The 11,776-nt window shown below is 44.2% G+C and overlaps 1 protein-coding gene across 2 annotated transcripts in view; it reads right to left on the reverse strand.

Moving 5' to 3' along the window:
* DNAJC6 (DnaJ heat shock protein family (Hsp40) member C6) overlaps window positions 1-10,151 on the reverse strand; it is a 168,050-nt gene extending 157,899 nt beyond the window's left edge. Inside the window, exon 1 of one of the 2 annotated variants that reach the window (XM_032137541.2) lies at window positions 9,979-10,151. In XM_032137541.2, coding sequence (XP_031993432.1) covers window positions 9,979-10,093 — 115 coding nt within the window. In that variant the 5' untranslated portion in view covers window positions 10,094-10,151. The remainder of the gene's footprint in view (window positions 1-9,978) is intronic. The other variant, XM_032137544.2, reaches the window with a different exon arrangement.
* Between the last annotated feature and the right edge of the window lie 1,625 nt (window positions 10,152-11,776).

Genomic DNA, 11,776 nt, shown 5'->3' on the forward strand with positions numbered 1-11,776 from the left:
ATCTCTGAATTGAAAGGGGAATGTCTGTGCCATGCACCAGGTTTATTTTCAAATGGTAGGTCAGCTTTGAAGGAAGATTAACAGCCCTGTACTTTCGTTCATTCATTCAACATTTATTTTACCTCTCTGTGGACCCGGCTGTCTGCTAAGTACTGGGGATATAACAGTGCACAGGACCAGCCCTCGGTCCTCAAGCTGCTCACAGGCTGTTACAGTACAGAGGCATACAGGGCAATATAATGGCCTGTATCTGCTGCACGGACACAGGTTATTAAACCCATTTCACCCAGGCCTAAGTTGATACTCAAAGAGACTTTAGTAACTGGTTGTAAGCCATTGAGTGGCAGACTAGGAATAGGTATGAGGATGCCAAACCATAACACCCCTCTGTTGGAGAGCAAGGAGGATTCAAGTAAATCTTTGTCATTCAATTCAAACTTACTTTGAATCATTCCACAGCTCAGATTCATTCATTAATTCCTTCAATCATTTATTCAACACGTGGTTATTTGTGCCAGGCACTATTTCTCCTGTGAGGGTTTCAGGTCCCTGCCTTCTTGGCTATTGCACTCTGGTGGGAGGATTCGGACAGGTAATATAGACATATAATAAATGGCAATAAATGCTGTGAAGAAAAATGAAACATGGTAATGAGGTAACAAGGGTGCCATTTTAGGTAGGGTGGCCAAGGGAGGTGCCATTTAACTTGTTTTATGGACAATGGGTAAGAGTTATCACAGTCTCTTCCAAACAGCTTCACTCAGAAATTGTTTTTGAAGTTCTGAACCCTCCCAGTCTCCTCTGCTTCATGCGTACTCACTGATGGATGGTGTTTATTCCCCATGATACAGATTAGCAAACTGGTATCCAGAAAGACTAACTGACTCAAATACATAACCTAACTAAATTGGAAGAAGAGCAACAGAAAGGAATACATCTTCCTGTTACTCTCATCCTCAGAAATTACGGAGTTAAATGCAACACTGACATTAAAAATTTGCTGGACTAGGCATTAAAAGGGTTGAAGACCTCTCTCTACCGTCTCTACCTTTTATTAACTGCGTAGTGTAGGGCAAATGACAGTACCTCTCTGGCATCAGTTTTCACATCTGTAAAGTGGGAATAATCATAGCTGTCCTATATATGTACTAAGCTGTTCATATCATCAAAAGGGAGATCAGAATTTTGTAAACAAAACACTAAATAAATGTAGGGTATAATTACCAACTGCTTGGGCACATTTAAGAGGACTAATTGTCAGTGTTCACCTGTTCATTACTGCAACCCGAGAGTCAAATATAGCTATAATGTGAGAGCTTTCATGGCTACTAAGGCGCCTTGAGCTGACTTCTCGTTGCCACAGCTGGAAGACTCCTTGAAAGCTTTGGGGAACTTTAAGTATTTGTTTTTGGTTCCCATCTTTCCTTGGCAGTGGATAATATCTTTCTGCTGTCTTTGACAGCTTAAGACCAATAAGGAAAATCTGCCTTTATTACAACTCCCTACTGGCCACCGAATGCGACATTGGCTAAACCACATCAGAGAAACTGGCATCTTTATCTCCAAGGACCAAGTCCAGGATAGCCAAAATGTGCCCAAGAGGAGCACTTGGGGGGCTGAGAAGGTGAGGGAGTAGGTGGTGAGAAGCCATCATTCATGCACTCTTTTATTCAATAATATTCATGGTGCCAGGCACTGCTGTGAACACTAGGAATGACACGGTGCTGAACAAAAACATTCTCTGTCCTCAGAAGCCTGTGGTCTCAGGTCAAGAGGCTTCCACTAGATATGCCAATTTACCAAAGTAGGCAAAGAAATGCCAAAGCATGGGTTTGAATAGCAGGGCAAGAGCTCTAAAGCAGAAGAGGACTGGGAGAGGTGGCTGACGCCTGTAATCCCAGCACTTTAGGAGGCCAAGGTGGTAGGATCGCTTGAGGCCAGGAGTTCAAAACCAGCCCAGTCAACATAGTGAGACCCTGTCTCTATGAAAAATTTTTTTTTAATTAGCTGGGCATCACCATGAGCCTGTGGTCCAGCTACTTGGGAGGCTGAGATGGGAGGATGCTTGAGTCTGGTAGGTCAAGGCTGCAGTGAGCCATGGGCAATAGAACAAGAAAGACCCTGGGTGACAGACCAAGACCCTGTCTCAAAAAATAAATAAAGAGAATGGATTCAAACATGGGCCCTGCCATGTACCAGCCCCTGGAATATAAGCTGAGACAAGTTGCTGCACCTCTCTTAAGTTTCCATTTCCTGATCTGCAGGATGGAGGTAATAATGGTACCCACCTTCCACAGCTGGGTGAGGCTCAAACAAGTTAATAGGTTTAAGGTTCATAGCACAAAGCCTGACACATCAAGTAAGGGCTCCCTAAATGCTGTAAGATGAGTAGTATTATCTCGTAACTGGGTCAAGTTTATTCCCCTAAGCTTCAGTTTCCTCATAAAATACAGAAAATAATAACTAGTTTGTAGGATTATTGTGAGAATTACATATATGAAGAAGAATATGAAGTCCTTGGCATAAAGGAATAGCCAATCACCAACCACCCTCATTCCGGCCCTTTTTAAAGTTTTTTATTTTTAATTTTTGTGGGTACATAGTAGGTGTATATATTTATGAGGTACATGAGAAATGTTGATACAGGCATGCAATGTGTAATAATCACATCATGGAATATGGAGTATCCATCCCCTCAAGCATTTATCCTTTGTGTTACAAACAATCCAATTACACTCTTTCAGTTATTTTAACATGTACAATTAAATTATTATTGACTCTAGTCACCTTGTTGTGCTATCAAGTACTAGGTCTTATTCATTCTTTCTAACTATTCCAGGCCCTTTTTAATCAAGAAGGCTCCCCAGACCAAAATTTTTAAAAGACCAATGCTAGGAGTAGAAAAGAAGTGGGAGAAGGGAAGGAAGACACCCATTTATATTGCAAAAGGAAGTAATAATGTTTTCAAAAATGTAGTCATTTCTAGGGGTATCTGCATTGTACCCAACACTGTATTTTGAAAAGTTTCAAACATACCAAAAAGTTGAAAGAATTGTACAGTGGGCCCTATATCCAAGTACATTTGGGTATATTTGCTTCATCACATATGTCTGTTTCTCTATCCAACTTTAATTGATCTTTTTTCTCCTTAAGTTGAAAGAGGTTTGAAGGCCTCATCAAATAAAAAGAGCCTTTATTTTCCCTCCTGACGCAGTATTTCCAGAAGCGCAGGCCTCCTGATTCTGTGGCCATTCCAAGCAGAGCTGGGTGAACTCTCAGAAGTCTTGTCCTGTCACACAGTAAATCTCAAGGCCACACCCAGTTAAGGACAAGGATGGAGTCTAGAGCTTTCCACAACAAGGCAATGTCTCTGTCAGACCCCAAGCTTCAGATAAACTGGTACTGAGGATGATTAGAAACAACCGCTAATGGAAAAGATGCTCTATCTCAAAAACTGGGTTTAGGAAAAGCTTCAGGCAGGCTCCACTGGCCACTAAGTCCCTTGACAACCCTGCACATCCTTGTCTTGTTAGATGCCACTCTGAGTCACTAAACCAGTGACTCATGCTCAGCAAGTGAGGCCATCTTTAGAGCTAAACTGAAGGGAATTTTCAAGACCAACGAGTGAAACCCTGAACTGAAAGGGAATAAGGCTTTTTATTGTCCAAGCAAAACAAAAATGAAAGGAAAAAAAACACTGCTGTCATACTGTGGATTAAACTTTCCCAGCTGCAAATTTTACTCTGAGGAAAAACTGGGCACCAAAAAAAAAAAAAAAAAAAGCTTTTACACCTTGGAACTTTTGAGGCATTTTAATTCTTGATTAGTTGATAGGTAAGCAGAGACCCAGGACATATGTTCCAAATTAGGCAGATGAAATGATCTTTCAATGACTTGTCTAGAGCTTCTGCTAGCTTAGTCATTCATTCCCAAAGAGTGGCTTCACCTGCAACACCACACTTGGTCTTCCTGCATCCAGCCAAGCCTCTGTCTGGCTTGCTCAGATCACCCAAATGGCCAGAAAAGAGGTGAGAAGGAAAAAGAAAATGTGCTTACTGTGGGGAGGGGATAGATGTTTAGGACTAGGGCTAGGCACAGAAGAGGGCAGCGTGGCTTACATGGAGTACCTACTATATGCCAGGCGGTTTTCTTATCATCATCATCCATTTTTTGAGAACTTATTATTTGGCAAGCACTGTCTTTAATGCAAGGATTCACAGCAGACCTCCCGGGTTTGAATCCCAACTTACTAGTTGTATAACTTTGGAAATGTTACTTAACCTCTCTCTGCTTCAGTTTTTCTTATGTGTAAAATGAAAGCTGTAAAACAGTGTTATTGTAAGAATAAAACAAAATCACACACTCTTTAAGACAGTGGCTGGCACATAGTGTGACGAAAGCAATGCACATGTTAACTCTTGCCATTCGTTTTGTCAGATGAGAAAAATGAGGCAGAGAGGCAAGGAGACTTGCCAAAGGAGACCCATAGCTAAACATAGCAGAGTCCAGAATCGTCATGTCATTTATTTCTCACACAGTCCTGTGAGGGAAATGGGAAGGAAGGAGAGTGGCTTCACCTGCTACACCACACTCAGTTTTCCTTTTATTGGTGAGAGGTTGGAAACCCAAGCCGGTCTAGTAATTTACACGTCACAAGTTGGCAAGTAGGAGATTTGAGATTTAAACCCACATTTGCTGGCTGTAAAACCCTTGCTCATCCTACTAAGTCAGTGGTTCTCAACCTTTAGCATGTGTCAGAATTACTGCAGAGTTTATTAAAACACATTCCCAGGTTCCAGCCTCCTATCCCTCCCCATCCTCCCACCCCTCAGTTTGTGATTTGGTAGCTCTGAGATGGGGGCCTAGAATTTGCACTTCTAACAAGGTCCTGAGTGATGTTGATGCTGCTGGTCTCATGCTGCTCGTCTGGAGACCAACCTTGGAGAAGCACAGCTCTCTACCATCATGCACCTATATGCAGAACAGGTAGTAGGAGAAAGGCCAGAGCCACAGACCCAAAGATTGTGGGTCAGTGAGGTTTTCCCACTCTGACAAAGTGTTGGTTACCTCCCAGAGCCTGGCTAACAAACCATGTATTTACATAGCCCTTTCATTTTTATGGTCTCATTTGATCTCTCTAATATCCTTAGGAATAGGCTAGGTAGGGATGGTTACCTCCATTCAATGTGGCTTATTTTTAGGGACATATGGCTAGACAATGGCAGTGAGAGAATAAACCACTGATCAATGTGACAGAAATTCTGTCCTCTTCTCCAAGTAAATTGTTCTGGAAAATACTATCTACTGATGGAAACTGACTCTAGTTCCAACCTGTGTCTTCCCAGAGAATACCATAGCTCATGAAAGGGCTCCTCACCCGCCACAGGGTTTAGAGGAGGGAATTTCTGGTGGGAGGAACTCAAGGCCAGTTATCTACCATAATTCAAGGGCTAGAGAAGTCTACTGCTCATAAAATGCTTTCGTCATTTGCTCCCTTTTCTGTAACCTGCAAACTTTGATATTTGATTAAAATATGGTTCTCTGGAATGGACGGAAGCATTTGGTGGGTTAATTTCAACTCAGCACACAGCTTGTTCGTATTCCCATTTAGAACTACTGGCATGATTAAGTACATTTTTAAAAGTTGTTTAGACCTCTAAACCAACAAATAAGTCATATCCAGAATATTTAAAGAGTTCCTAAAATGGATAGAAAAAAAAAACCACCAAGTTAAAGAAATGAGAAAGACATCAATAGGCCTTTCACAAAGGTTCACACAAGAATGGACAATATTCATGTGAAAAGATACTCAGCTTCATTATTCGTCAAGAAAATTCAATATAAAACAACATGGAATATCATTTCATACCCATCAAATTAGCAAGCATTTAAAAGTCTGACCATATTCAGTAAGGAATCGGAGTTTACACACTGTTGGCAGAAACTGAATTAGCACAAATGTACAAAGGTCAACTTGGTAATATCTCTCAAAATCAAATATATATATATATATATATATATATACTTTGATGCAGTAATTGTCCTTTTAGATATTTATGCTATACTTTTAGTGACAAATGTTTACAGTGTAAATTTCAGAGTCATCCTCTTTGGAAATATATATAAATGAAAGGAATCTTTCATTCCAGACATATTTATTCAATGTCTGCTATGTTCAGGACACAGTGTTAGGATGAAAAGATGACAGGAGTCCCTAGAAGCCTATGTTCCTTCTCCCCTGCAGCCTCCTGATGAAAAAGAAGAAGGTGGTGGAAAGAAGGATGCTGCTGCAGAAGACCTTCTGGTTGACCCAGAAGGGTTAACTGCCCCAAAGAAGCCTCCAGCTGTGGTTGCTTCCCAGAGCACACTGAACTTTTCACCATATTTTGAGTGTGATCATATGGTTGAAAATCTAGACTAAGCATTAATCTAGACTAATGGTAGTCTGGACTATTATGAAAATCTGGACTATTATTAGTCTATACTAACAACAGTATACTAATAGTAGTCTAGATTTTCAGCCATATTAATATTATGGTTTTCTAATAATTTCTAGACTTTTCTAGGTTTTCTAGACTATTTTCTAAGAATAGTCTAGATTTTCAACCATATTAATATTAGGTTTTGTTTTATTAATATTAATACATATAATAGTAAACCTAACATTAATAAAAAATAACCAGCCCTTTGTGAACCTCTATGTATCAGAAATGCATTTAAACATCACAGTTACATGACATAGGAATTGTCATCCTCATTTTTCAGATAATATATAACTCCATTTTTGAAAGACTAAGGACGCTCTCTAATATCACACAGCTTATTAATGTGCCATTTATTAGTGGCAGATTCAAATCATAGCCTGGCTGACATCAAAGCATATGATTCTAGATGCTCAAAGTGATGTTAACATCATCATAAGAAATTCAGGTTAACTTTAAAAAATCAAATAAAATTGAGATACAGATTTATTGCATAATATTTATTTATTTTACTTCCCTCTTCCATGAGTATAGCTATTGAAACATGTTTTTTCATGTGTGGAGGGAGATGTGGCAGAAAGGATGTTGTATAGGTAGGCAGGCCTGAGTCCACCACTCACCAGTCACATGACCTCCGGCATATCACTTAGTATCTCCTGCTTCACCTTCCCTTATATATAAAATGGGGGAAATACATAACATCTGCCCTCTCTCCTTCCAGGGGTATTGTCAAGATCTAAACAAAATCCTGTAGTTGAACTACTCTATAAGATGTCAAATATCATGTAACATTAGATATTATAACGGCTTTATCCCCAGGGCTTATGGGGGAAAGGGAAAATAGATAGTAGAGGAATGTAGTGAGCAGCCAAGATCCTATCTAAGAAAAGAGAGGTGTGGGATGGCAATGAGCCCTGGGAAGCTGTGAGTAAACGCTAGGTCAGGAACACAGAAGCAGAGATGGTTGCATAGGCACTATAGATCTGGTTTTAAAAATTATAAAACTAATGCAGGAACAGAAAACCAAACACCAGTTGTTCTCACTTATAAGTGGGAGCTGAACAATGAGAACACATGGACACAGGGAGGGAACCAACACACAATGGGGCCCGTAGTGGTGAGGGCAGGGGAGGGAGAGCATCAGGAAGAATAGCTAATGCATGCTGGGCTTAATACCTAAGTGATGGGCTGATAGGTGCAGCAAACCACTATGGCACACCTTTACCTATGTAACAAACCTGAACATCCTGCATGTGTATCCCGGAACTTTAAAGATTTTAAAAATTAAAATAAAAATTATAAAACTAGAACACTTATTCTAACCCAAGTTACTACAGTGGCAATATTCATTTATTCCTCTTTTGTAAGCATTCACACCACATCTGGAATAACACTATGCATGTAATTATCACTCAAGGAATACTTGTTGCAATCATCGATCTCATTCAAGCTCGTGATAAGAAGTGGTCAGCCTTTGGCCCTATTAAGTTTCAGCAATAGTTCTTTTTGTTTGTTTGAGACAGAATCTCACTCTGTGGCCCAGGCTGGAGTGCAGTGGTGCAATCTCAGCTCACTGCAGCCACTGCCTCTTGGGTTCAAGCGATTCTCCTGCCTCAGCCTCCCAGGTAGCTGGAACTACAGGTGTGTGCCACCATGCCCAGCTAATTTTTGTATTTTTAGTAGAGACGGGGTTTCACCACCTTGGCCAGGCTGGTCTCAAACTCCTGACCTTAAGTGATCCGTCCGCCTGGCCTCCCAAAGTGCTGGGATTACAGGAGTGAGCCACTGCGCCCGGCCTCAGCAATAGTTCTTGATGACAGTACGGAACGAATTTTGTTGGTGCACTGACTCTTAAAAAGGAGGAACACATACTTAGCAGCCGGCAAGATGACAATGACAAGCTGCAGAGTCTCCCTAACAACCACCAATAGAAAAGCTTGTTTCTAATGCAATAAATAAATATTTGAAAGATAATTATTGCTGGTCATTTTCAAATTTATTTTTATAATGCTTACTAGGTGCTAACACTTTATAACTACTAACTCGTTTAATTCATTAATTTATTTAATCCTCTTAACACCGGGGGTGGGTGAGGGGGACTATATCGATGGCAAGGTCCTGGTGCAATCTGGCTCTGCCCTGCATCCGGTCGGCCATTTTAGAAATAAGGCATGCCAACCCCCCAGAGGGGGGATCCTCAGATGATGGAAACAGACAAAAAGAACAAGACAAGACACATTCATAAGCAGTATCTACACAGTACCAAGCCCTGCACTTTGCCTGGTGGAGGATGCAAAGATGAAATGGATGAGAATGTGGAATCTTTAATACCAGATGAACAGTGACAAACGCTCTACAGGTGACGAAATGCTAAAGGAGGGGTTACAGGTGGCAGGAACCCAGAGATTTCAGGGAGGAGACTGCATTTGTGCTAGTCTTGGCAGGAGGGTAGGAATCCGGCAGGCTGAGATGCGAGCATGGACACTGCAGACAGAGAAAAGCCGGGAGCCCCCAGATCAGGTCACTTCCCTGCTTAGCACACTTCAGTGTTTTCCCAGCTCACGTAGAATAAAATCCGAACTCCTCCTTATGTCCTGCCCAGACCTCGATCCGGACCCTGCATCCCTCACTTTCCCCTTGCTCAATTCAGGCCCTCTGGGAACCTTTCCACTTGCCATTCTCTATTACTCGGCTTCACGCTAGAGTAACTCCTAGTCAGTCCTCGGGTCTCCGCTGACTTGCAATGCCTCGGAGAGGCCTTCCCAGTCCGCCTGCCATGGAAGCTCGGCCCCCTGCGTTTTTTCCCCTCTCAGCAGACTATCTGATTCCCTCTAAGCACACATAGCAATGTGTGCCGGGCTTTCTCTGTTTTGCGTGTGTAATGTCTGTCTTCCTCTCTAGAAGTAGTTCCACTAGCCGGGCTTTGCCCATCGTGTTCTCCTCCGGCCAAGGCAGATGGAGGGACTCGATAAAAATTGTGGAATGAATGAAGGGTGAGTCAGTGATTGGCTGTGAGTTGAGGCCCTGGCGAGGACAGGACTGAGTGTGCTTGGAAACAGTTTATCGTGGCGAGAGCTTCGAGATCACCGCAGGCAGGCAGAAAGGAGGTGGGTACAGGGCGGGAGGACCTTGAAGGGAGCCTCGGGTTCGGATTCATTCCCCCAACGGGCACTGCATTGCAGGCGCCAGGCCAGGTGCTGGGGGCCGGGGACAAGCTAATCTCAGTGAGGCTGTGTCGCCGCGCCACCGTGGCTTCCCTGTGTCCAGAACCAAAGCAACGAGCAGGGGCTAGGGGAAAGGAGACTGTGCCGAGACCAGCCCCTGCGCTTCCCCAGCGGTCCCCGTACTTGCGGCCGAGGGTCGGGTTCGGGGGTCGCCTAGGCATCCAGGCTCCCAGGGCCAGGAACGCGACCCGAGAGACCGCCGGGGACCGCCCCGCCGCCGCGGCGCCCCTGCCTCGGGGTAACAGGTCCCGACCCGCCGCGCCCACACTCACCCTGCGCCGCCTGGCGAGCTGAGCGCGGCCTCCACAGCCGCCGGGTTGCCTTCCAGGGCCGCCGCAAGGAAAACAGCTTCCGGCTCTTCTGGCCTCCCTTCTCAGTGGCGCCCATCGGTGCGCCGCGCCCTCCCCCGCCGCCGCCGCCGGAGCCGGAGCCGAGCGCCACCGCTCGCCGCCGCCGCCGCGCGTCTGCCAGGTGCCGGGCCGCTGCTGGGAGACGCGCGCCGGGGGCGGAGCTTCGGGCCGGGAGCCGTGGCTGGCGCGGACGGGGGAGGCTGCCCGGCCCGGCCCACACGGCGGCGCCTGGCGCCTGAGGCGTGCGAGGGAGCGCGGGCCCGCGCCCCTCGCTCGGGAGGCACCTTTAGCACCCTTAATTAACACAGGAGTCCTGGGGGGCGCTCACCCATTTTATCTCCCTGTTACAAACCATACACTCCACGCTCCGAGAGGGTAAGGCATCTGCCCACAATCACACAGCACTAAAGAAATTCCAGAGCCCTAGACTCTGACGATGTTTACTCACACCGTGCTACCGCCTCAAAATGAAACATCACGTTAGAAAGTGGTTTTAATTCTGACAGATATTCCTGTTTTCCTAATACAAGGGATTACTAGTCACCCACATGATTTTTTGAGAACTTGTTCTATGTCCAGCTACTTTTACACACATTTCATGAAACCTCATTGCAACCCCATGGTGTGGGAGGCGTTTCCCATTTTCCAGATGAGGAAACTGAAATGGCAGAAGTGAGGCTCCCTCACCCCATCCCCGTGCCACCACTAGTCTCTGTTGAGATTTTGCTTGGAATTGGGAGAGACCGAGAGGAAGATAAAAACCAACGCCCTTGAACACGACCTGGCTGCAATAATAATAGCTAATATTTATAGAATGCTTTTTAATGTGGCAGATTTTACATACATTATCTTATTTAACCCTCCAGTAATACTCGTGGGGCAGAAACAATCTCCAAACTCAACAGATAGGGAAACTGAGCATCAGAGAGTACAGGTTAGATATCTAAAACCTCCATAAAGGTTTTATGTTAGGTCAGATTATGAAATTGCCATTTTGTAGGCCCAAATAATATCAGACAAGGGCTTCTATAGGTGACCAAAATTAAAATCACCAATGGAGATCGGGCACGGTGGCTCACGCCTATAATCCCAGCACTTCAGGCGGCTGAGGCAGTCGGATCACGTGAGCCCAGGAGTTCAAGAGCAGCCTGCACAACAAAAAATCCGTCTCTACCAAAAATGCATATATATATATATATATAGATACACACACACACACACACAATTAGCCAGGCATGGTGGCACACACCTTCAGTCCCAGCTACTCAGGGGGCTGAGGTGGGAAAATCACCTGTGCCCAGCGAGTTAGAGGCTGAAGTGAGCCGAGATGGTGCCACTGCACTCCAGCCTGGCTGACAGAGTCACATTATCTAAAAAAAAAAAAAAAAAATCACCAGTGGAGACAGGTGAAAATCGAATGCCTGCAGATGTGATATGCTGACAAAGACACATCATCTATGGAGTATTCTGGCCAAACATGCACAGCATGAAGCTAATGATGGGGAAACATCAGATAAACCCAAAATGAGGAATCCACTATTAAAAGGAGCAGGGAAGTGCTGTATTCTTCAAAAGTATCAATGTCATAAAATAAGAAGAAAAGCTATGGAGATGTTCTAGATTCAAGGTGACTGGGCTGGGTGCAGTGGCTCACGCCTGTAATCCCAGCCCTTTGGAAGGCCGAGGCAGATGAATCACCTGAGGTCAGGAGTTCCAGACC

This window comes from Hylobates moloch, unplaced genomic scaffold, assembly GCF_009828535.3.
Source record: "Hylobates moloch isolate HMO894 unplaced genomic scaffold, HMol_V3 SCAFFOLD_18, whole genome shotgun sequence".
NCBI lineage: Eukaryota > Metazoa > Chordata > Mammalia > Primates > Hylobatidae > Hylobates > Hylobates moloch.